The sequence below is a fragment of the Trachypithecus francoisi genome, unplaced genomic scaffold (genome assembly GCF_009764315.1).
Source record: "Trachypithecus francoisi isolate TF-2019V2 unplaced genomic scaffold, Tfra_2.0 Lachesis_group15, whole genome shotgun sequence".
Taxonomy (NCBI): domain Eukaryota; kingdom Metazoa; phylum Chordata; class Mammalia; order Primates; family Cercopithecidae; genus Trachypithecus; species Trachypithecus francoisi.
Genome location: NW_022681460.1, coordinates 78058486 through 78084171, shown reverse-complemented (window position 1 = coordinate 78084171; position 25686 = coordinate 78058486). Strand labels below are relative to the sequence as shown.

General features: G+C 43.8%; 1 protein-coding gene across 2 annotated transcripts; it reads left to right on the top strand.

Moving 5' to 3' along the window:
- The first annotated feature begins 7361 nt into the window (after positions 1-7361).
- On the top strand, positions 7362-13969 carry LOC117097459 (collagen alpha-1(I) chain-like). 2 transcript variants are annotated; one of them, XM_033235319.1, is made up of 3 exons: positions 9153-11197; positions 13272-13438; positions 13586-13969. In XM_033235319.1, exon 1 carries the CDS (start codon positions 9318-9320, stop codon positions 10386-10388), a length of 1071 nt encoding a protein of 356 aa, XP_033091210.1. In that variant the 5' UTR covers positions 9153-9317; the 3' UTR covers positions 10389-11197; positions 13272-13438; positions 13586-13969. The 2 variants fall into 2 exon arrangements, 1 of the variants encoding a protein (XP_033091210.1); XR_004442942.1 differs by lacking the exons at positions 9153-11197; positions 13272-13438 and adding an exon at positions 7362-8603.
- Positions 13970-25686: the final 11717 nt, after the last annotated feature.

The following is a 25686-nucleotide window of genomic DNA, read 5'->3' as shown; positions in this document are numbered from 1 at the left end:
TGCAAAGGGCCAGACACAGTGGCTCATGCCTGTAATCCTAGCACTTTGGGAGGCCAAGGTGAACAGATCACTTGAGGCCAGCAGTTTCAGACCAGCCTGGCCAACATTGTGAAACCCCATCTCTACTAAAAATACAAAAAATCAGCTGGGCATGGTGGTGCCCACCTGTAGACCCAGCTACTCGGGAGGCTGATGCAGAATTACTTGAACTCAGGAGGCAGAGGTTGCAGTGAGCCCAGATCGTACTACTGCACTTCAGCCCGGGAGACAGAGCAAGGCTCCCTCTCAAAAAAAAAAAAAAAAATCCCTGCAAAGACAGTCTGACATCAGAAAACAGAATTATGCTACTGCCTTGATATTGGTAACAGCAATGACATATTTTGTTTGAACAATGCCAAAGGCTTTCATAGACACACCATTTGTCCAAAAAAAAGGGGAGGCCTGTGGGCACGGTGACTCACGCCTGTAATCCCAGCACTTTGGGAGGCCAAGGACAGGCGGATCACAAGGTCAGGAGTTCGAGACCAGCTTGGCCAACATAGCGAAATCCCACCTCTACTAAAAATACAAAATTAGCTGGGCGTGGTGGCCCACACCTGTAATCCCGGCTACTCAGAAGGCTGAGGCAGGAGAATCACTTGAACCCAGAAGGCGGAGGTTGCAGTGAGCCGAGATCGCGCCACTGCACTCCAGCCTGGGCGACAGAGTGAGACTCCGTCTCAGAAAAAAAAATAAAAAATAAAGGGAGGCGGGCTGAAAGCTCCTTTTCTCAGAGTTCCTCAGTCAAACACAAAGCTCCAGCTCTTCTACCTTTGCCCAAAGCGCAGCTGAAGTATGCACTGTGAGAAGTGTAGACCACAAATGAAACCGGCATGTGGAACAAGATGGCGGTCAGCACCCTCCTGCTGTATCTGAACTTCAGTTCCTGCATAAGTCACTCATTCCAGGATAGAAACCAATTTGAGGAGAAACAAAATTAAGTAAGTACTCGGGGCCTAGTTAGGTGCAAGCCATTTCATTTTATACTTAAAACTTGATTTTTTTTTTCTTTTTACACCTTCACTGCTGGAAAAACTTGGTTTTTTAAAGATAATAAAATGACTGCCAGAGGCAAATACTGCATTATTTTTGTTTCTGAATTGTCTCCCCAAAATATTAAGAAACTCAAATGTTTCTCTTTTGTTAAATTTTTTCCTTTGCTAGTCTACATTGTAAATTATATACAGCTGAAATCTTAATATTAGGGTTTGCTTTAATATAGCAGGAAACTAGATTACTGCTAGATAAATAATTTCAACCTAAATGTAGGTAGCTTCTTTTTTTTTTTTTTTTTTTTGAGACGGAGTCTCGCTCTGTTGCCCAGGCTGGAGTGCAGTGGCCAGATCTCAGCTCACTGCAAGCTCTGCCTCCTGGGTTTACGCCATTCTCCTGCCTCAGCCTCCCGAGTAGCTGAGACTACAGGCGCTCGCCACCTCGTCCGGCTAGTTTTTGTTTTTTTTTTTTGTATTTTTTAGTAGAGACGGGGTTTCACCGTGTTAGCCAGGATGGTCTTGATCTCCTGACCTCGTGATCCGCCCGTCTTGGCCTCCCAAAGTGCTGGGATTACAGGCTTGAGCCACCGCGCCCAGCCTTGTAGGTAGCTTTTTAAGCCAGATTATTATTTTCCCAATACCCAAGAGTCAATGAGGAGACTGATGTTTTGATTTAAAGGATATACTCTCATAATTCAAAAAATAACTCTTCTAGAAATCTGAATATTTGGCAAATGCATTTAAACATAATTCTCTTTCCATAATAACGTTGCACTTTATACAGCTGAGGAGGAAGCTATGAATGTATTGTAGGCAGAATACACACAAACTAGAAACAAGTACCTGCCTGATCTGCTTGGCAAGTGACTAATCCTTCAACACGTGACAATCGATGCATTCTATGTGAATAAATGTTAGCTAAAAGAGCCCATACAGGCTGGGTGTGCTGGCTCACCCCTACAATCCCAGTATTTTGAGAGGCCAAGGTGGGAGGACTGCTTGAGGCCAGAGTTTGAGATAAGCCTAGGCCACACAGTGAGACTCCAATTTCTTTAAATAATTAAATAAATAATTTTTAAATGTAAAAAGAGTCCATATGGTCATGAAGAGTTTATTTCAGACACAAAGTTGTTTTTTTTTAAATCCCTCATCAAAAGAATCAAAGGGATTATTTATCAAAGTTGTACTTACAAATTCATCTGAACTTGAACTCTGGGTTCAAAGCCCAGCTCCACTGCTTACCAGCTATCAACGTGGGCAAGCAAATTATTTGTGCCTTAGTTATATCATCTGTCACACAGAAATAATAATAGTATCCACTTCAAATAGTATTATCAAATAGTCAAAATGAAACTCATAGAAGCAGAGAATACAATGATGGTTACCACGGGCTGTAGGAAGAAGGTATTGAAGAGATATTGGTCAAAAAATACAAAATTCTGTTAAGAGGAATAAGTTCAAGAGATCTATAATCAACATGGTGACCATAGCTAATAACAATGTATTGCATACTTGTAAGTGTTCTTACCACAAAAAAAAGAGTATGTGAGGTAACGTATATATGTTAATTAGCTTGATTAACCCATGCCACAATATATATCCATATATCTACATATCATGTTGGTGGGGCACAGTAGCTCACACTTGGAATCCCAGCATTTTGGGAGGCCAAAATGGGCAGATGCTTGAGCCCAGGAGTTTGAAACCAGCCTGGGCAACACAGTAAAACCCTGTCTCTACTAAAAATCTAAAAATTAGCCTGGCGTGGTGGCATGTGCCTGTAGTCCAGGCTACTAGGGAGGCTGAGGTAGGAGGATCACTTGAGCCACTGAACTCCAGCCTGGGCAACAGCCAGATCCTGTCTTTAAAAAAAAAAAAAAAAAAAAGTTGTTTGCCATAAATATATGCAACTTTAATTTTCCTATTTATTTTGTCAAAATAAATAAAAACTTTTTAAATCCCTCAGTAGAATCACAAAATGCCAAAATTGGAAAGGCCAGTAGAGATTATTTTTGTCAAGGTCTCTGTTTACAGATAAGAAAACTAAGGCTTTGAATGTTGAATAAATTGCTCAAAATCTGTGTTAGAAAATGGCAGAGGTGAAGCCAAGCTCAGGTCTCCCAATTCCTAATCCAATGAGCTTTTCTAGACTATTGCAGTGCTCCGCAATTTGCCTAGCCAAAGGACAGCATAGCATTGTTAAACATACTGGAGACTCTGGTTCAAAAGGACTTTGGAAGGGTCTGGGAATCTCTAATTTTAACAAAAGTTCTAAGCAGTTCTTAAAGTTGGTCAAGTAGAGGAATCACCTGGTCTCCTTAACCTGATGGTGCAATCTGACCACTGAGCTACTCTCAGTTTCTTTTAATAAACTGAGGAACTGGGATTAGAGGGGAGTGGGGGCCACACAGCCACCAACATCCTCTCTAGCATGTGGTATGTGTCAATGAAAGCAAATCTTATGCCAAACCTTTATGAATGGTCAGGCACAAAAACAGCCACACAATCTTTTCTTAGAAGTGCAGTCAATCAGGCACGGTGGCTCACACCAGTGATCCCAGCTCTTTTGGGAGGCCAAGGAGGGAGGATTGCTTGAGCCCAGGAGTTCCAGACCAGCCTGCGCAATGTATGGAAACCTCGTCTCTTTTTTTTTTTTTTTTTTTTTTTTTGAGGCGGAGTCTCGCTCTGTCGCCCGGGCTGGAGTGCAGTGGCCGGATCTCAGCTCACTGCAAGCTCCGCCTCCCGGGTTCCCGCCATTCTCCTGCCTCAGCCTCCCGAGTAGCTGGGACTACAGGCGCCCGCCACCTCGCCCGGCTAGTTTTTGTATTTTTAGTAGAGACGGGGTTTCACCGTGTTAGGCAGGATGGTCTTGATCTCCTGACCTCGTGATCCGCCCGTCTCGGCCTCCCAAAGTGCTGGGATTACAGGCTTGAGCCACCGCGCCCGGCCTCTTTTTTAATTTAAAAAAAAAAAAAAAAGAAGTGCAGTGAAGTCTCTGTCTTTAAAACTCTGACAAGTGCCTTGTATTCTGAGGAAGAAGCAAAGATATGCTGACATCAGGAGCAGCCAACCCTCTGGTTAGGTGAGGGACAGTCTGTTGCAAGGTATGAGAATGCATCTCAACACCTAAAATTACTCCTCAGAAGTATGAGCCTACTGTGTCTGCCAAATTCTCAGGCCTGTTTATGCAAATGTACAGTGTATTTGCAAATGTACAGTGATAAATATGTACGATTATTCTGTATCAATTAAAAAGTAATAAATGTGTATAATATAACCTGGCCTTCCCTCCTATCTCACAAGGTTTTTAATCAAGTAATAAGTATGAATGATACTTTTTCAATCATAAAAGTCTTAATTATAAAAAGAAAGAAATTATGAACTTCAAAAAGTTCACTGTGCTAAGTAAAAAAAGCCAGGCACATGATTCCATCTGTATGAAATGTCTAGAAAAGTCAAATCTATATAGGCAGAAAGCAGATCAGCAGTTGCCTAGGAATGGGACGGTTGACAGGAAATGGGGAATGACTACTCATGAGTATGGGGTTTCTTTTGGGGTGATAAAAATGTTCTAAAATTGTGGTAATGGTTGCACAACTCTGTAAAAATACTAAAAACCCCTAAATTGCACACTTTTTTTTTTTTTTTGACACAGAGTCTTGCTCTGTCTCCCAGGCTGGGGTGCAGTGGTGCCACCTCGGCTCACTGCAATATCCACCTCCTGGGTTCAAGTGATTCTCATGCCTCAGCCTCCCAAGTAGCTGAGATTACAGGCATGTGCCCCTGTGCCCAGCTAATTTTTGTATTTTTAGTAGAGACAGTGTTTCGCCATAGTGACCAGGCTGGTCTCGAACTCCTGGCCTCAAGTGATTGGCCCACCTTGGCCTCCCAAAGTACTGGAATTACAGGTGTGAGCCACCCCACCCAGCCAAATAGTATGCTTTAAGTGGGTGAATTGTATGGTGTGTAAATTTTATTTCAACAAAACTATTTTTAAAGAGAAAGAAAACCCCATCACACAGAGCTTAAAAATAAAAACAGGGGCCAGGCGCGGTGGCTCACACCTGTAATCTCAGCACTTTGAGAGTCCGGGGCAGGTGGATCATGAGGTCAGGAGTTCAAGACCAGCCTGGGCAAGATGGTGAAACCCCGTCTCTACCAAACATACAAAAATTAGCAGGGCATGGTGGTGGGCATCTGTAATCCCAGCTACTCGGGAGGCTGAGGCAGGGAATTGCTTGAACCTGGGAGGCAGAGGTTGCAGCAAGCTGAGATCACGCCACTGCACTCCATCCCAGGCGACAGAGTAAGGCTCCGTCTCAAAAAAATAAAAATAAAAATAAAAAAGCAGGACTATTAGATCGAGTGTCTATTGATTTCTGCTTAGCAAAGTCTGTTTTGATGTTTACAGAGCCAAGAAGTAACTACTCACATTGCTGGCTATCGTCACTATTTTCCATGAGAACTTACTGTGTCAGCAAAATTCATGAAGTCTGACTTTTACAGATAGGAGCAAAGATTGGTGGTTAAGCATTAAAGGTTAAAGGCAGAAAGAGTTTACATTTTTATTTTTGTAAAGTAATTGTCTCGATCACTTACATTGGTAGCAGTATTGTATTTTTAGTAGGGACAGGGTTTCGACATATTGGCCAGGCTAGTCTTGAGCTCCTGGTCTCCACAGATCCACCTGCCTCAAAAGATCCGTCCTCCTTCCTAAGGTTTTTATAGTTATTCTTCTTGACAGTAAGCACTAAGTCACTAAGTATTAATTCAATTCAAACATCTATTGAGTTATTACATCCAGGCATTGTTCTAAGCTCTAGAAAAACAAAGACTTGGCCATCCTGGACCTCAAAGGTCCTGCTGTCTGGCAGACCGGTGCAGAAGTCCCCTTGGTAAATATGATCGAGGTGAACCAATGCCATAGGAACATTCCCTCAACCTGGGGGTGTCTGGGAAAGAAAGTAGGAGTCTTCAGTGAACAGAATGATAACATACATTCTCCCCAAGGCATGACAAAAAATTATTTTGGATAACTTTCTACCCATGAGATTTTGAGGAATGGCAAACTTGATGAAATACGTCTGAGGACCATTGAGGCCAGCAGGGCCAGCCCACAGGACTAAAATACTATCTCTGTATCACAAAGAGTGTCTATACCTCTTTTTAAATTGTTCCACTGACATTCTCACATCCTTTCTTATGGCAGAGAGCTATTATTGGTCGCTGAAATACGCTGTCCCCAACTGCTAGAGGCTTCTGGTAAACTGCTGGATTCTGTTAATTGCTCCTGGGGAGACTCATTAAAAGGTTTATCTGACAAGAAGGGTGGAATTAACAGTCACAGTTATCCTTAGGACTGTTTAAGGAATGTATCTAAACTTTGCTCCCCATTTCCACACTTTTTTTTTTGAGACAGTCTCGCTAATTTTTGTATTTTTAGTAGAGACGGCGTTTTGCCATGTTGGCCAGGCTGATCTTGAACTCCTAGCCTCAAGTGATCCACCTACCTCGGTCTCCCAAAGTGCTGGGATTACAGGCATGAGCCACTGTGCCTGACCCCACACTCTTCTAAAGGGAAGGAACACATGCAGTGGGACTACAGGTGAGACAATCAGAAGGTTTGGGCTTCAGGCCCGGATGTGTCATTAACCCACAGCCTAACCTGGGGTGAATTAACTGCAATGTTCTTGGACTGGATTTCCTCTCTGGGTAAGAGTTCACGAAATGGATGGCCTTTACGGTCAATTCCAAGTCGAAAAGTCTAGCCATCCATACTAATGGAGTATGTTATTCTGGAGACCTGCCTAAAATGGTACCAAACGACTTCAAACTGTAGTTTTTACACAGGAACAAGGTTTGAGGCATTGTTTTAAAAGAATTCTAACAGATGGTAATGCATTTCACTGCTTTTTAGCATATAAAAAAGCAAAGTGTGTGAAGGTGAAAGAAACCACAAAAATTAATGCCTTTATAGTCAGCTTTCTCCTCTACATGTACGTTTATACTCAGGTATAATTATATTCAACAAAAAGCCTTCTTGCATGATTACTTAAAAAAAAAAAAGGGACCAGGCATGGTAGCTCACGACTGTAATCCCAGCACTTTGGGAGGTAGAGGTTGAGGCAGGTGGATCACCTGAGGTTGGGAGTAAAGACCAGCCTGACAAACATGGTGAAACCCCATCTCTACCAAAAATACAAAACTTAGCCGGGCATGGTGGCAGGCGCCTGTAATCCCAGGTACTCTAGAGGCTGAGGCAGGAGAATCGCTTGAACCCAGGAGGCGGAGGGTGCCCTGAGCTGAGATCGCACCACTGCACTCCAGTCTGGACCACAGATATGAAATCACAACCATTTAAGATTCAAACAAACTTGTGAAAAATTTTGAAAAGAGTTATTTCAGTCACTGTAATTAGAACAACCTTAGTTAATATGAAGAATTTGGGGGATTTCTGGCTATGGACAATAGCCTATTGGGGCATATGTACTAAAGAATAGAGAAAAGTGATACATTTAAGTATAAAACCAAACTAGTAAAGGAAGGAGTTCTTGACCTTCAGGGAGTTTCCTCTTGTTTTTTAATTCCCACAATAGATCAGTTCACCTATCAATCAGATCTCCCTCATCACATTCTTTGTCAAGGGTGAAATTCTGGTTCTCCCACGCACCTACACCCTACACAGAAAACGCTAGAAGCAACTCGTGATTGCCTTGTAGACCATGACATCCTACTAGGACAGTATATCCTACTATATGCATGAAGTCATTACTCACATTATGTAGATATATTCTGATTATGTCAACAACTTTATGAGATCATTTTGATTCCTCCCCATAGATTTTTTTTTTTTTTTCTTGGAGAGGGAGGCTCTCCCAGGTTAGGAACTGTCCACAATTCATATGAATGTGTTGACAGCACAATCAAAGAGATGAACACAAAAATGTAAAACTGCCACATGATAATTATACAACTTGGAGAAAGATGTATTATAGCAAGCAATCTCACTGAAATTAAGTAATCGAAAATTTTGAACTCTTAGGCTGTAAGGTAGTTAAAATATAGCTAAGTTTTTCTAGTTAGCTGGAAAACGAGCTATTCGAGATTGCATATGAAGTGATTCTAGGAGAAAAAGCTATTTCATCCAGAGCTGCTGAAATCTAAGCGTGTGTTACACCAACATCTCCCCTCCCACCCAGCAACCCATCAACCATCTCCAATTTATTCTTTACACTTAGGATTATGACCAAGTTCACGTACTTAAAAGGGAGAAACCACAGAGACATCACACTGAAAGTTTCTCTGCTTTGGTCCAGCAGGAAATTCCAGTTGCTTCATTCACCGGAGCCAGTTAAGCTGCTGAAATGAAATGGATGATCGGAGAGATCACCATGTCAGGACATAGACTTGACTTTCAGGGTTGGAAGAAGCCAGACAAAGATGAATGGGATTCAGAGCCTGAACTCAAGGTCAAGGTTTTCTGAATCACAAAGAGCCGGTGGGTCTGGAAGAAGAAAGAAAATTCAGCGCCAAATGGGGAAACCCGTCAAGTCTGCATAGTTCTGCTTGTAGGTAAGAACACAGGTAGGCGGCGGGAAGAGAGGGGGCAAGCAGCCCCAACGCTCGCCGACATCCCCAGGGTTTTACAAACGGATGGTCCTGAAGTTTCCAAAACTATAACTACTATAAGCCCAAATGTATATTCTCCCCTAGCTTTTCAACAGGCTACCTGCCTGTGACCCTTTTCCCACGACCTTGGCTCCTCCTCTGTCTACAGCGCCGGTCTCCTCTCAGCCTCCCACACAGACAGACAGACAGAGACAGACACAGACAGAAGGAGCGGACAGGGGGACTGGGCCAGCCCAATTCCCACCCTCCGCGCCCACTCCCTCGAGGTAGCCAAGACCCTCCAGGAGTCCGAGTCACAGAGCGCTCTGCGCTCCTGCCACCTGCCCAGCCTCCCGCTGGGGTCCGGCGGTCCCCACTCGAGACCCCGACATCGCGGGGCTCCGCGGCCCCCGCGCCGACCCGGGGCCGCCAGGGGGCGGGCGGGAGCAGCTCTCCGGGTGCCTCCCGACCGGTTCCCCTCCCCCGGCCCGCCGGCCACTCACGGATTTTCACTCGGCGGTGGTCCAGGCGCACAGCGGCGGCGTGCAGGGCGTCGAGGCGGCGGTGCAGCGCGGCGGTGCGGTGGCCCAGCGCGGCCGCCTGGCCCTCGAGCTCGCCGAAGATGTCCCCAGCGCAGCGCGACAGGTCGGCCAGCTGCGCTAGCAGGCAGCCCAGGGCATGCGAGCTGACCTGCTCCAGCGAGCGGAAGAGAGGCGCGCCCGCAGCCCCGGCCCCCGCCGCCTCGGGCCGGCGCAGCCGCGCGGGCTCCAGGGTCCTCTGGTGGAAGGGCATGGCGGGGGCGGGCCGGCGGCGCGGGATCCTTCAGTCTGCCCCCCGTCGGCGCGGGGCGCGAGCCTGCATCCAACACAAAGGAAGTCCCAGGCAGTGGCGGGGCGCCGAGGGAAGCCTGGCGGCCCCTGCCCGCAAGGGAGAGGCCGGGCGAGCAGGAAGGACGGACGGACGGACGGGCGCGCGGGCTCCCGGGCGGCGCGGGACAGGGCTGGGGTCCAAGCCGCGGCTGCCTGGCGCCCGGCGGCGTTCCTCCACCCGCAGGGCTTCGCGGGCCGCGCGGCTAGAGGAAGTTCCAGGGACAGCGCCGGGCGGCGGCGGCGGCCGCGGCGGCGAGGGGAGCCGCGAGTCCCGCTGAAGTTTGCAGGCGGGCAGGAAAGCGCCGGCTGCTCCTTCCCTCCCTCCGGATTGGAGAGGGAGGAGGAAGCGAGGGAAGTGCCGGCGACACCGGGCGAGAGGGAGGGGAGGCGAAAGAAAGGAAAGGGGGAGGAGAAAAGGGCTGGCCCGGGAACCACCTGCGGCTCCCGCGGCCGCCGCGCCCAGCGCCCGCAGCCAGTGGCGGCCCCGGCGCCTCAGCGCACCCTGCCGGGGCGGGCGCGGGCGCACAGTCCCCAGACGCCCACGTGGCCGCCCCAACTCCCCTTGGCAGCCCCCGGGCGGTGGGGCAGAGCCCTTGCCCGCCCCCCGGTCCGGGGTGGAGCGCAGTGCGGGCGCCGCGGAGGCGGAGGCGCCAGGACTGCCGCGGCCAACTCTGCTCGCGCTGCTCACCTGCGCCCCTGCCCACAGCGCTCCGCAGTCTGGAGCGCTCCGCCCCGCGGGGAACGCCCCGGGTCCCTCGGGGTACCCCTGGTCTCTCCCACTTCCCTTCTGGAAGGTGGCCAACGCTTCTGGGCCGCCCGGGTGGACTTCAAAGAGAACGTCTTTAAATGTCCACTGGCCAGGGGTTCTGTAGCCGACTAGGAGTCAGCGTCTGAATCGGAACAACTTCTCAAGACCTCTTTTCAGGGGGCGTCCAGTGAGTTTTTTTCAGCAAGGTGACTCCCCTGTGACTGCCTGCTACTACAGCTGGAAAGGTCCAATCTGAAATGTGACTAATCTGGGTTTCTTCACCAAGCATGTGAGTTAGGGGTGGAGAACCTAGAACCTAGAACACTGAATTCGGAGCCTGGAAGATACATGCTATTGAGATCGTGGTCATGGGACACCCGCTAACACAAACCTTCTGGTAGGAACTATTTGAGAAGACTGGGTCCAGTATCCCCAAGCTAAAATCCCACTGTGTTTGCTCAGAAAAGGAATCTGGGTTCTTTGGTTTCTGCCTTCCAGTTGACCCTGGTTGCTCCTCTGTTTTATGGCATTTTGGGAGTCCGTCTCCCAGAGCAGCGCTGATTGTAATGAGAAGCGCGTTCCCTCACTGGGGCACAGGAGCAGTGGGAGACAATTGGGCCTGGGAAAGAGCTCCTCCAGATAAAACTTAGTAGACAAATACGGGTTGTGTTGTTGTTTGTTGTTGTTGTTGTTTTGGTCTTTATCCTGTTGTACAGCACCTCATTTTTTACAATGTGGGCCAGTAACAGTTTCATATCACCTACTCGGACCACCTTCGGGGTTGTTACGAGACTCAAAGGAACTGCTGCTGTCTGTGGGAAAAAAACATGCTTTGCAATTTATGAAGCACTGGATAAACATCAGGAACAGTATAAAAGCGTGCTACTTCCTCAAGAAATACTAGTTGAGTGCCTGTGTGTTGGACACTGGCTAGAGATAAGGTAATGTGCAAAGCTGGCTCTGTCCCTGTCATCATGAGACTCCCATGTAGTGGACCATGCATAACATTTTTAAATTATATATAATATGGCCGGGCACGGTGATTCATGCCTGTAATCCCAGCACGTTGGGAGGCTGAGGAGGACGGATCGCCTGAGGTCAGGAGTTTGAGACCAGCCTGGCCTAGTCTCAAACATGGTGAAACTATGTTTCAACATGGTGAAACCTAGTCTCCACTAAAAATACAAAAATTAGCCAGGCGTGGTGGTGGGGGCCTATAATCCCAGCTACTCTGGAGGCTGAGGCAGGAGAATCACTTGAACCCGGGAGGCGGAGGTTGCAGTGAGCTGAGATTATGCCATTGCACTCCAGCCTGGGCAACAGAGCCAGACTCTGTCTGAAAAAAAAAAAAAAATTATATACAATATAATTTGCCTATTTAAAGTGTATGACTCAGTGCTTTTTAGTATATTTACAATGTTGTGCAAACATCACCATGATCACTTTTAGAACATTTTAATCACATTGGTCTCAAAAAAACAATTCTCTTTAGTACTCAGTTCCCTCCCTCCCAAACCATCACTAGCCGATTGCAACCACTCATGTGTCTATGGATTTGCCCATTCTAGAGGTTTCATATCAATGAAATCATACAATGTGTGATTGTTTGTGACTGACTTCTTTCACTTAGTATAATGTTTTCAGAGTTTATCCATGGAGTAGCATGGATCAGTTTTGATTCTTTTTTTTAAGGCTGCATAATATCCCATTGTTTGGATATGCCACATTTTGTTTATTCATTCATCAGTTAATGGACATTTGGGTGTCCACTTTTTGGCTATTATGATTAATGCTACTGTGAACATGTGTGTACAAGTTTTTGTGTGGACATGTGTTTTCATTTCTCTTGGGTACATACCGAGGAGTGGAATTGATGAGTCATGGTGCCAATCTGTTTTCCGAAGTGACTGCACCATTTTACCTCCCAACCAGCAATGTATGAGGGTTCCAGTTTCTTCACATCCTCAGTAACACTAATTTTAATGTCTTTTTTATTACAGCCATTCTAGTGGGTATAATATCTCATTGTGGATTTGATTTGCATTTTCCTGATAGCTAGTGATAATGAGCATCTTTTCATGATTTTATCAGCTACCTGTTTATCTTCTTTCAAAAAAGATAACATTGTAGAAATGTCTGTTCAGATTCTTGGCCATTATTAAATGAAATTTTTGTCCATTTCTTATCAAGATGTAATAGTTCCTTGAATATTCTAGATACAAGTCCCTTAGGTGTAACATTTACTTCCTAATTGCTTTAACAGTCTGTTGTGGGTTTTTTGTTTTTTGTTTTGCGACATAGTCTCGCTCTGTCACCCAGGCTGGAGTGCAATGGGGCAATCTTGGCTCACTGCAACCTCCGCCTCCTGAGTTCAAGCGATTCTCCTGCCTCAGCCTCCTGTGTAGCTGGGATTACAGGTGGCTGCCACCACACCCAGCTAATTTTGTATTTTTAGTAGAGATGGAGTTTCACCATGTTGGCCAGGCTCGTCTTGAACTCCTGACCTCAGGTGATCCACCGGCCTCAGCTTCCCAAAGTGCTGGGATTACAGGCGTGAGCCATAGCACCCAGCCCAGCACTGTTCTTTAGTTTATTCCATCTTCTATTTCCTTGAGACTTTCCCATTGGTTTGAAAAGAATTATGATTTAGCCACATAAACTAATAAAAAGAGGGCAAGCATGTTTTTGTAAATTTGTAATCCTGGGGCAATATCAATAGAATTTTTTTGATAAAATGATTTCACTACTCCAGAAGCAGAATGTAAACTCTATACATAACCAAAACATGGAATTAACAGGACTCATGGGTATGTCCATAAAAGCAACTGAATTTTTAGTCTTCTGCTATCCCTTTAATAATCTGTTCCATGAGGATAGTTCTTCCTCTTCCACAGAATGAAACTCAAGCAGTCCCATAACTTGTTTATTCTCTCAGGTAATAGAAAATCCTGTTACTTTAAGAGAAAAACCCTGCTCTTAATTCAGTAATTAAAATATTGTCCCCTTCCCCACCAGGGGCCTTCTGTGGGCAGAAGTGCGGACAAGGAGCTTTGTTCCTCCCCCATGTCACTCTCCCACAGCCCACTTGCTAGCCATGGTAAGGGGAAAGAGGGGTGGAGGCCACAGGAAGGCATGTACTGAACTGGACCTCTGGTAGAAAGGCATTACCCACGCTGGGCTTGGTGGGTATTTGAAAGTGACTCTTCCATGAACACTGTTGTGAGCCCTCACTGGGAATGTTTGGCCATGCTTCCTGACACTGGCAATGAATTTTCTCTAGCTGCTTATTCTACCCCAACCTTGGTTTTCCTTCTGTCCCCTCCACACAGACTCTCAGCATCAGGGTCCTGTCAACCCTTCAGTGAGACTTTTTCAGAAGAATCCCTTTTAAAATGACCTCAAGCTGACCTTCCTGCTGCGGATTCCACATATGGTATCTGAGACTCACAGTGTGGTTGGAAGATAGCACAGTGACCTCCCAGGCACAGGCCTCTGCCAACCCTCCACTGGCTGCCCTAGGATGCTGGCCTTCCTCCGATGGAAGTCAGGCCCAGTCTGCTGTTGGCCAGGAGCAGCCAGCAAGCTCCCTGGGAGGCCTGGAGAAGCCCTTCTCACTCAGCTTGGTGTTCGATGCCAGTGCCCCCGCCCATTGTGGGGTGAGGGTGGGACTCTCAGCACAGCCCTGTCCAAATAAATTCTCAGAAGCCCTCCTCCATCTGCAGTCACTTGAGTCTTTTGTAGCCTGTGTGATTGAGCATCTAAGCAGTCCTCAGCTATTTACTTTGAAATTTCGTAAGTGATTTTGGTATCTGTCATTTCTTGATGCATCAGTCACAACTTCCCTTCTAACATCCCATTAAGTAACATCTAAAACAGAACAAAAACATTGTGCCAACTTCTTCCAAGAAGAATTTAATGTCACTTCCTAAGTTAAGCAGTTGGGCCCTGTCCCATGACTGTTCATCTCTGCTCAATAGTCATCAGGATCTGAGAAAGCAGAAAGGAGCCCTGGGGGCCTAAGCTGTGTGTTTGTGTGTGTGTGTGTGCGCGCATGTGTGTATGTGTGCGTGTGATTATGAGGAACACTCTCCATTCTGTTTTTCATTAATATCTAAAGGGAAATTCTATTAAATCAATTCCAAGACCAGAAATCGTTGACATTTGTGTGCTTTCTAAAGAGTCTAAAAACAAGTGGAACGTATAGATAAACTATATTCTTTCCCAACTTTTTGATATATAGTACAATTGTTCCTGAATTGAAAGTCTAATGATTAATACTTTTTTTGTATTATCTTACCTGCTAGGGAAAAAAAATTGCCATGATGTGAAAAAGATGCAACAGGCACCATGGGGTATAGCGTGTAACAGTCTTCTGTCCATGAAATACTGTGGTTTATATGCAGGATTAGCCATTTATATGCAGGATTAGCCCAGGGGTAGAAACCTCAGTCCAGCAAGTCTGGAGACTAGTAAACAAAAAAGAGACTTTTCTGCTTCTAACAGACATAGGCAAGTGGTAATTTCTCACCAAATTAAAAATAACACTGGTCTTTGATTAGCTAGAGAGATCGTCTTAAAATGCTTATCTGACTGTGTCCCCCTCCCCCAGCTCAAAAATCTGTAAAGCTTTTCCATTACTTTTTGAATTAACAAAAATGAGGTCCACAAAACCCAGAGAGTGTTGTCCCTACCTTTCTCTCAAGCTGATTCCCCGTCTCCCTCGTCCTGTACTGCCCCCGCCCGCCTTGTGATCCGGGCCATATGGATTCAATGCCTCCTCCATTCTCCCTTCTCTGTCTCCTTTGTTAAGTTAGCTTTTCAGATTTTGGTTCAAATGTCACTTCCTTGACCAAATTTGCCCTCCCCTCCCAGGCCAGATCAAGTCTGTGTATTATAGACTACTAAACTTTCTGAACATTTAAGTGTTTCTATTTATATATTTATATAATTTATTATTATCTATATTAGGGCCCTGAAAAGAAACAGATCAACTCAGAAGAATCAATTAAGAGAACTTAATGAAGAAACAAAAACCAGAGGTGCTGAGGCACTCAGGAAGTAGCAAGAGCAGAAAACCTTTACAACTCCTTGGTTCAAAGGGTTGGAAGGGAGCATCACCTCGATTCCCCACCCCAGGGATGGAGCACTCATCTACTAGCAGTTGGAAGTGCGGGGGCCAACAGGCCTCAACCAGATTTCTCTCTGGGACCTGTCCTTGCCTAAGGGGAACTGCCTCACCCAAAAGCATGTCCTCTTTCCCTGGGGCAGCCTCATGCAATGACTGGTCTATGCAGAGGTATGAAGATCCAGTTCACATGCCCCAAATTGGGACAACTAACTGCAGGGCCATCCTAGCCCACTCTGCCCAATCCTGATCCTCTCACTCGCCCACCCCAAGTGGTCATCCCATGAACACTCCCAAGCTAACCTCCTACGGGCACAGTATCAGGGACTGCTTTGCACAGAACCTACCTGGAGAAAGGGCCAAGGTGAAGAAAGTGTCACCCAAGCCTTGTAAGGGCTTCCACTTTGGGCAAGCAGTGAATAGGGAAGACAGATCTCTGCCTCTCCCACTTCTCTATCTCCTGCCTGGATCTTCTATTGGTGGAAGCCATTGGGTAATGTAACCCACAGGGATCAGCCTTCTGGGGTAAAACACAGCAGAAGATAGATAATAGTGGGGAGAAGAGGGCAGAGACAAAATTTCCCCTTAGTAATCTGCCAGAACATACAGTGGCAAAAGAAGTCCCAAGTAACTAAGACTTTTAGCTTCCAATTTAATAGAACTATGACTATTGATGTAGTTTGGATGTGTGTCCCTGCCCAAATCCCTTGTTGACACGTAATCCCTAATTTTGGAGGTTGGACTTGGTGGGAAGTGATTGGATCATGAGGCAGATATCTCATGAATAGTTTAGTATCATTTCTGTGGTACTATCCTGGCAACAGTGAGTGAATTCTCACAAGATCTGGTTATTTAAACGTGTGTGGCACCTTGTGCCCTAACTCTTGCTCCTGCTCTGGCCTTGTGATGTGCCTGCTGCTCCCTTCACTTTCCACTATCATTGTAAGCTTCCTGAGGCCTCCCCAGGAGCTGAGCCCAGTATCAGGCTTATTATACAACTTGTGGAACCAAGAGCCAGTTAAAACTCTTTCTTTATAAATTATCTAGTCTCAGGTATTTATAGCCATATGAGAGCATCCTAACACAGCTATGTTCTCTAGTAGAAGGCTCGTTCCTTCTTTGTTAACAAGGACTCCCAATCAAAAGCCAGCTGGCAAGGGAACCTGAGGAATGCTGCATAAATCAGCCTTTTCAGACATGAAAGTATGGAGGAAGAGGAGGAAGACAGCATGTATTAGTTTGGTGCAAATGTAATTGCAGTTTTTGCATTATTTAAATTTGCCATTTGATACTGGAATACATTCTTAAATGTGGTTATGTTGTACATCATTTTAATGTACATTTCACACTTTGTGGGGTTTTTTTTTGCTAATGCCTTATTACTTGCTGTTTATTTTATATTTATTTTGGACTATGGAAATGATAATTAGACAAAAAGCAAATTCGAGCAATTTTCTTATTCGAGAAAGCAACAGAGACAACTCACAACATCAACAATGCATTTGGCCCAGGAACTGCTAACAATCATGCAGTGCAGTCATGGTTCAAAACATTTTGCAAAGCAGATGAGAGCTTTGAAGATGAGGAGCATAGTGGCCAGCCATCAGAAGTTGACAATGACCAATTGAGAACAATCATCCAAGCTGAACTTCTTACAACTGGCAAAGAATTCAATGTCGGCCATTCTACAGGCATTTGAAGCAAATTGGAAGGTGAAAAAGCTCGGTAAGTGGGTGCCTCATGACCTAAGCAAAAATTTTTAAAAATCATCATTTTGAAGTGTGATCTTCTCCTATTCTATGCACAATGAACCATTTCTTCATCAGATTGTAACGTGCAATGAAAAGTGGATTTTACAGACAACTGGTGGCAACCAGCTCAGTGGGTGGACTGAGAAACAGCTCCAAAGCAGTTTGCAAAGCCAAACTTGCACCAAAAAAGGTCATGGTTACTGTTTGGTGGTCTGCTGCTGGTCTGATCCACTACAGCTTTCTGAATCCTGGCGAAACCATTACATCTGAGAATTATGTTCAGCAGATCGATGAGATGCACAAAAACCTGCAGCACCTGCAGCACCTGCAGCACCTGCAGTCGGCATTGGTCAACAGAAGTGGCCCAGTTCTTCTCCACAACGCTAGACTGCACATCACACAACCAACGCTTCAAAAGTCAAACGAACTGGGCTACGAAGTTTTGCCTCATTCACCATATTCACCTGACCCTTCGCCAACCGACTACCACTTCAAGCATCTTGACAACTTTTTGTGGTGAAAATGCTTCCACAAGGAGCAGGATACAGAAAATGCTTTCCAAGGGTTCATCGAATCCTGAAGCACAGGTTGTTTTGTTTGTTTGTTCTGTGACGGAGTCTCACTCTTTCATCAGGCTGGAGTGCAGTGGTGTGACCTTGGCCCACTGCAACCTCCACCTTCCGGGTTCAAGTGATTCTCCTGCCTCAGCCTTCCAAGTAGCTAGGACTACAGACACGTGCCACCACGCCCAGCTAATTTTTTTGTATTTTTAGTAGAGATGCGGTTTCACCATGTTGGACAGGATGGTCTTGATCTCTTGACCTTGTGATCCACCCGCTTCAGCCTCCCAAAGTGCTGGGATTGCAGGCGTGAGCCACCGCACCTGGCCCCAAAGCACAGATTGTTATGCTATAGGAATAAACAAACTTATTTCTTGTTGGCAAAAAATGTGTTGATTGTAATGATTTCTATTTTCATTAATAAAGATGTGTTTGAGCCTAGTAATAAATTATTTAAAATTTACGGTCTAAAACCGCAATCACTTTTGCACCAACCTAACAGGAAATAACCAGCACCCTACTGTGCTATTGTATTAGTCCATTCTCATGCTGCTATGAAGACATACCCAAGACTGGGTGATTTATAAAGGAAAGGGCTGTGAGACTGACCCTACACCAGTTCGTTAGCTTGTCTGGGCCTCCATTTCCTCATGATGAAAAGCATAAAGTTTTCTCCTCTACCTATACATTAATTTCTGTTTTGCTTTTTTTTTTTTCTTTTAGCTGTTAGAAGCATGGGCATCCTACCTATACATTTAGCTGTGCTCATACATTCATCATTACTTCCTTCCTCCGTCCTAAAGCAGAATGCAATTCTATCCAAGATGTTCTTGGCACCTGGGCTTAGGAGTCCATCTGTTCCTGCACCCTCCACAACCTTTCACCAAGTATTACCCTCTGTTTTTGCATCTTCACCTTTTCTTTCTCCGTTTGCCACTCAATATTTAAAATACACTCAAGCCTCTCTCATTGAAAGATTAAAACCCTTCTCTTCATTTTGGTTTCCTAAGTAGCTAGCCACAACCCCTTCTCCCTCTGCTTCATGGTCAAGCTTCTAGATTACCCTGCATTGAAAGTTTTCAGGTGCACAACCATTCACTGCCATCTGCTTTCTCACCCATCCTTGCTTTGAAATGGTTCTGCTGCTGTCTCTGGCACCTTTCTGCTTGCTTTGGTCCTTGGATGTCAGCTTCATTCCCACTTTCTTGAAACTTTGTCCCCAGGTGTCTGCCATGTTCTTCTTATTACTCACTCTATATCACACTTTCCAAGCTTTCAGGACTGAAGGCTATGAACACATTCTCCAAAAATGTGGCCTTTATCTTTTCTGTACCTCTAAAGTCAACACACTGATGTACCTCAGTTCATCCAGACAACCTGAGCAACTCAGCCATGCCTATGACTTAATGGCCAAAAGTCTCTAACTTCAAGCAGGGTTCATATCTCAGTTCTTACCACCTACCAGCTGTGTGGGCTTGGGAAAAGTAGTTTACCACTCATATTTCAGTTCATCTGTGAAACGGAGATTGTAATGAGATAACCCTGACATTGTTGCCAGGGTCTCATGAGTTATAACATGTAAAGTGCTTAGATATCACTTGTTACATAATTGTTGATATTTAATAAATGTTTGTTATATCACTAGATATCTTCCTCTTTCCCTTTCTCTCCCCCTTCCCTCTTACCCCTTCTCTCTCTGTCTCTTTCTCTCTGTCCCTTTCTCTCTGTCCCCAAGTCAATATATTCAACTAATAAAGTGCATTTCAACATGAACCTCCAACATATATGTCCGAAATTGAGCTCCATCTACTCCACTACCCTTCCTCCTGCATTTCTTATACATGAACGAATCCTCACAGCATGCCAGAGTCCTCCATGCAGAAGGACAGCCTACATCCTTGGGATAGAGTTATTCAATTGGTTACAAATCAGCCACCCAAATTATATTCCTCCATCTCATCTATAAAAGTGTTGGCAGTCTATTAACCTTATTGAAATCATGTTGCCATTCTTCTACAAGTTACCATCTCAAAAAGAAACTAAGGTTCTATGATCCAAAGAGAGAAAATAGCCATAGAAAATGAAATGCAGACTGGGCGCGGTGGCTCATGCCTGTAATTCCAACACTTTGAGAGGCCAAAGCCAAAGTGGAAGGAACTCCTGAGCTCAGGAGTTCAAGACCAGCCTGAGCAACATGGCGAAACCCCATTTCTACAAAAAATACAAAACATCAGCTGGGTGTGGTGGCACATGCCTGTGGTCCCAGCTACCCAAGAGGCTGAGGTGGGAGGATCACCTGAGCCCAGGAGGTGGTCAAGGCTGCAGTGAACCAAGGTAATGCCACTGTACTCCAGCCTGGGTGACAGAGTGAGACCCTGTCTTAAAAAAATTAAATAAAATGCAGCAAATATCCTTTAAAATCTCAATGAGAGCAATTAGAAACAAATTTTCTATAGTTATTCAACTATAATACATAATGTTTATAAAGAACATGGACAAAAAGAAAAGAAAACCTGAATCAGAACTAGGGCAGACGCATTTCTCTTAGCCAATTTTACCAACACCATATTGAGAAGGAATCAGAAGTACCAGAATTATAGTAGGTGTTCTTTTTAGTCTGTTGTTTTCATATGTATGCTTGGGTGAGCTGTTTAGGAAACTGTATCTAGTTACGGATGACTCCCTGAAGAGCTGCTTTCACCCAGTAGCCTTTTGAAAACTCAGCTGGCCTTTGTCAACTGACAATACAAGAAACAGTTTATAAATCTATTATTTTGTTTGCTATGTATTTACTTGGGAAATTCCTTTTAAAAGCAATAATAGGAATAGCATTGCTTCCTGGAAGAAATAATTTTTTTTCTCTCTCATGATTAATCAAAGTTTTAAACTAACCCTAGTTTTCTTATCACTGGTTTTGATGACAAATTTGGTTTCTGAGTCAAATTCATTGTATTTTAGTGTCTGGGCAGGCCCTCCTGGATGGGATGTTTGTGTTCAATTTGCCCAGTACCCAATACCCCCACCATCATGATTACTAACCTACTATTCTATTTTCCATCGCCACACTCTTTAAAATTTTTATTTACTTTTTTACAAGTGTATCTGGTGAGTGCCTCAAATCCTTGGTGAAGAAGGTGAAGTGTGCATTACATTTAGTTTATTGGTGAATCAATTATTTAATATGGGTACCATTATTCCCAATTCACCCCTCATATTGTTTTTAATGTTCTAAGGTTACAAACATTGTTTATGCATTATCAACAGGAGGCACTGAACTAATTAAGCCCACTTGACGAATGCAGTGACCACCCTACTGCCCAGACTGTATAGATCAGGCAAGTCCCTGATTGATGCCTGACCATCTTATCCAAACAGTAGGCCTCTCTCTTCCAGAGTCCATACTCCAAAGATAGTTTGAGAAGATGATAGGGAGGGCAGATGTATTAGTTCTCTAGAAGGACGGGACTAATAGGATAGATGTATACATGAAAGGGAGTTTATTAAGGAGTATTGACTCACACGATCACAAAGAGAAGTCCCACAATAGGCCATGTGCAAGCTGAGGAGCAGGGAAGCCACTCTGAGTCCCAAAACCTCAAAAGTAGGGAAGCCAACAGTGCAGTCTTGAGTCAGTGACTAAAGGCCTGAAAGCCCCTGGCAAACCAGTGGTGTAAGTCCAGGAGTCCAAAAGCTGAAGAACTTGGAGTCTGATATTCGAGGGCAGGAAGCATCCAGCATGGGAGAAAAACGAAAGCCAGAAGACCCAGGCTGTCTGTTCTTTCCATTCCTGCTTTTATGGTGGCAGCTGATTAGATGGTGCTCACTGAGATTGAGGGTGGGTCGGCCTGTCCCAGTCTACTGACTCAAATGTTAATCTCCTTTGACAACACCCTCACAGACCCACCCAGGAACAATACTTTGCATGCTTTAATCCAATCAAGTTGACACTCAGTATTAGCCATCACACCAGACAAATGTATTATTCTGCAAATTCATATTATCTTTCTTTTCCAATTTCTCTTGAGAGTCCTCATTCTGTGCCTCTCCTCCATCCCTCTTTTGGCCATTTAATTATCTCATTCTTTATCCTCAGAAAGAAGTGAGGAAAACGTGGCCAAATATTAGACTGTTAAAATTGTGTACCTGAGACAGGAAAAAAATTAAAGACCAGTGCTCTGTAGTAAAAGCAGAAAATTAAGGGAATTTGTTTTTTGATTTGTGACGTTCTGAAAAAAAAGTTTCTTCTAGAAGTATCTATAGAGACTGTTTGTATTTCCTACCTACAGTAATTATCTAAATTGTCCACGTCTTACCGACCATGGAGATCTAAGCAAGGCATGAAAAATGGCTTTTTCCCAGTTTTGAAGAAGTTATTCTAACAAGTTTAGACTCCTTGCTTTACTATTTTCTTTCCTCATTTTCAACCACCAATTAAATCTAATATTTGTATGTAATTTTCTTGGAGAAAGTATGCAAACACAAGCAAGATATAATTTTCTTACTTATTAAGTCTCCAGGAGAAAATTTTATACTGAGAAAAACAATGCTTTTGGATAAGTATAATCCTTCGTTTCCATTTCTCACACCCCGTGAAAGTGGCTAATAGTAATTTGAGCTCTTTTTTTTTTTGAATAATGCAAAATGCTGGAATTTTTGAATGATCATACTCCAACAAATAAAACTTGAAAAGGGAACACTGTCAGTAACAGAATAATCCATTATCTTGTGCAGGCAATTGATTATTTGTAATATTACCCATCTCCAAGTATCAAAACTGAAGATCTTTTTCAATAATTCGAGAAACTGGAGCATTCTCAGAAATGTCCTCAGTAATATATCTTAGCCAGAACTGGGTTTACTGTGAAGATGATGAAGGTGAAGCCTCAGAGCCCTTCATTGTTTTTTTTCCTTAGGCCCTGCAAGGAGGCCCTATCAATGTAAGGGTCACATTTTTTTTTAATATACTTTAAGTTCTAAGGTACATGTGCATAACATGCAGGTTACATATGTATACATGTGCCATGTGGGTTTGCTGCACCCATCAATTCATCATTTACATCAGGTATTTCTCCTAATGCTATCCTTCCCCCACCCGCCACCCTGTGACTGGCCCCCGTGTGTGATGTTCCCCACCCTGTGTCCAAGTGTTCTCATTGTTCAATTCCCAGCTATGAGTGAGAACATGTGATGTTTCGTTTTCTGTCCTTGCGATAGTTTCCTCAGAATGATGATTTCCAGCTTCATCCATGTCCCTGCAAAGGACACGAACTCATCCTTTTTTATGGCTGCATAGTATCCCATGGCATATATGTGCCACATTTTCTTAATCCAGTCTATCATTGATGGTCATTTGGGTTGGTTCCAAGTCTTTGCTATTGTGGATAGTGCTGCAATAAATATATGTATGCATGTGTCTTTATGGGAGCATGATTTACAATCTTTTGGGTATATACCCAGTAATGGGATCACTGGGTCAAATGGTAATTCTAGTTCTAGATCCTTGAGGAATCACCACACTGTCTTCCACAATGGTTGAACTAATTTACACTCCCACCAACAGTGTAAAAGCATTCCTATTTCTCCACATCCTCTCCAGCATCTGTTGTTTCCTGACTTTTTCATGATTGTCATTCTAACTGGTGTGAGATGTTATCTCATTGTGGTTTTGATTTGCATTTCTCTGATGACCAGTTATGAGGAGCATTTTTTCATGTGTCTGTTGACTGCATAGATGTCTTCTTTTGAGAAGTGTCTGTTCATATCCTTTGCTCACTTTTTGATGGGGTTGTTTTTTTCTTGCAAATGTGTTTTTCTTTGTAGGTTCTGGATATTAGCCCTTTGTCAGATGGGTGGGTTGCAGAAATCTTCTCCCATTCTGTAGGTTGCCTTTTCACTCTGATGGCAGTTTCTTTTGCCGTGTACAAGCTCTTTAGTTTAACTAGATCCCATTTGTCTATTTTGGCTTTTGTTGCCATTGCTTTTGGTGTTTTAGTCATGAAGTCCTTCCCCACGCCTATGTCCTGAATGGTATTGCCTAGGTTTTCTTCTAGGGTTTTTATGGTTTTAGGTCTTACATTAAAGTCTTTAATCCATCTTGAATTAATTTTTGTATAAGGTGTAAGGAAAGGATCCAGTTTCAGCTTTCTACATATGGCTAGCCAGTTTTCCCAGCACCATTTATTAAATTGGGAATCCTTTCTCCATTTCTTGTTTTTGTCAGTTTTGTCAAAGATCAGATGGTTGTAGATGTGTAGTGTTATTTCTGAGGCCTCAGTTCTGTTCCATTGGTCTCTATATCTGTTTTGGTACCAGTACCATGCTGTTTTGGTTACTGTAGCCTTGTAGTATAATTTGAAGTCAGGTAGCGTGATGCCTCCAGCTTTGTTCTTTTTGCCTAGGATTGTCTTGGCAATGTGGGCTCTTTTTTCATTCCATATGAACTTTAAAGTAGTTTTTTTCCAGTTCTGTGAAGAAAGTCATTGGTAGCTTGATGGGGATGGCATTGAATCTATAAATTACCTTGGGCAGTATGGTCATTTTCACAGTATGGATTCTTCCTATCCATGAGCATGGAATATTCTTCCATTTGTTTGTGTCCTCTTTTATTTTGTTGAGCAGTGGTTTGTAGTTCTCCTTGAAGAGATCCTTCACATCCCATGTAAGTTGGATTCCTAGGTATTGTATTCTCTTTGTAGCAATTGTGAATGGGTGTTCACTCATGATTTGGCTCTCTGTTTGTCTATCAATGGTGTATAGGATCGCTTGTGATTTTTGCACATTGATTTCATATCCTGAGACTTTGCTGAAGTTGCTTATCAGCTTAAGAAGATTTTGGGCTGAGACGATGAGGTTTTCTAAATATACAATCATGTCATCTGCAAACAGGGACAATTTGACTTCCTCCTTTCCTAATTGAATACCCTTTATTTCTTTCTCTTGCCTGATTGCCCTGCACAGAACATCCAACACTATGTTGAATAGGAATGGTGAAAGAGGGCATCCGTGTGCCAGTTTTCAAAGGGAATGCTTCCAGTTTTTGCCCATTCAGTATGATATTGGCTGTGGATCTGTCATAAATAGCTCATATTATTTTGAGATACGTTCCATCAATACCTAGTTTATTGAGAGTTTTTAGCCTGAAGGGCTGTTGAATTTTGTCGAAGGCCTTTACTGTATCTATTGAGATGATCATGTGGTTTTTGTCATTGGTTCTGTTTATGTGATGGATTACATGTATTGATTTGCATATGTTGAACCAGCCTTGCATCCCAGGGATGAAGCCAACTTGATGGTGGAGAATAAGCTTTTTGATGTGCTGTTGGATTCGATTTGCCAGTATTTTATTGAGGATTTTCATATCGATGTTCATAAGGGATATTGGTCTAAAATTCTCTTTTTTGTGTGTGTCTCTGCCAGGCTTTAGTATCAGGATGATGTTGGCCTCATAAAATGAGTTAGGAAGGATTCCCTCTTTTTCTATTGATTGGAATAGATTCAGAAAGAATGGTACCAGCTCCTCTTTGTACCTCTGGTAGAATTTGGCTGTGAATTTGTCTGGTCCTGGACTTTTTTTGGTTGGCAGGCTATTAATTATTGCCTCAATTTCAGAGCCTGTTATTGGTCTATTCAGGGATTCAACTTCTTCCTGGTTTAGTCTTGGAAGGGTGTATGTGTCCAGGAATTTATCCATTTCTTCTAGGTTCTCTAGTTTATTTGTGTAGAGGTGTTTATAGTATTCTCTGATGGTAGTTTGTATTTCTGTGGAATCGGTGGTGATATCCCCTTTATCATTTTTTATTGCATCTGTTTGATTCTCTCTTTTCTTCTTTATTATTCTTGCTAGCAGTCTATCAATTTTGTTGATCTTTTCAAAAAAACAGTTCCTGGATTCATTGATTTTTTGAAGGGTGTTTTGTGTCTCTATCTCTTTCAGCTCTTCTCTGATCTTAGTTATTTCTTGCCTTCTGCTAGCTTTTGAACTTGTTTGCTCTTGC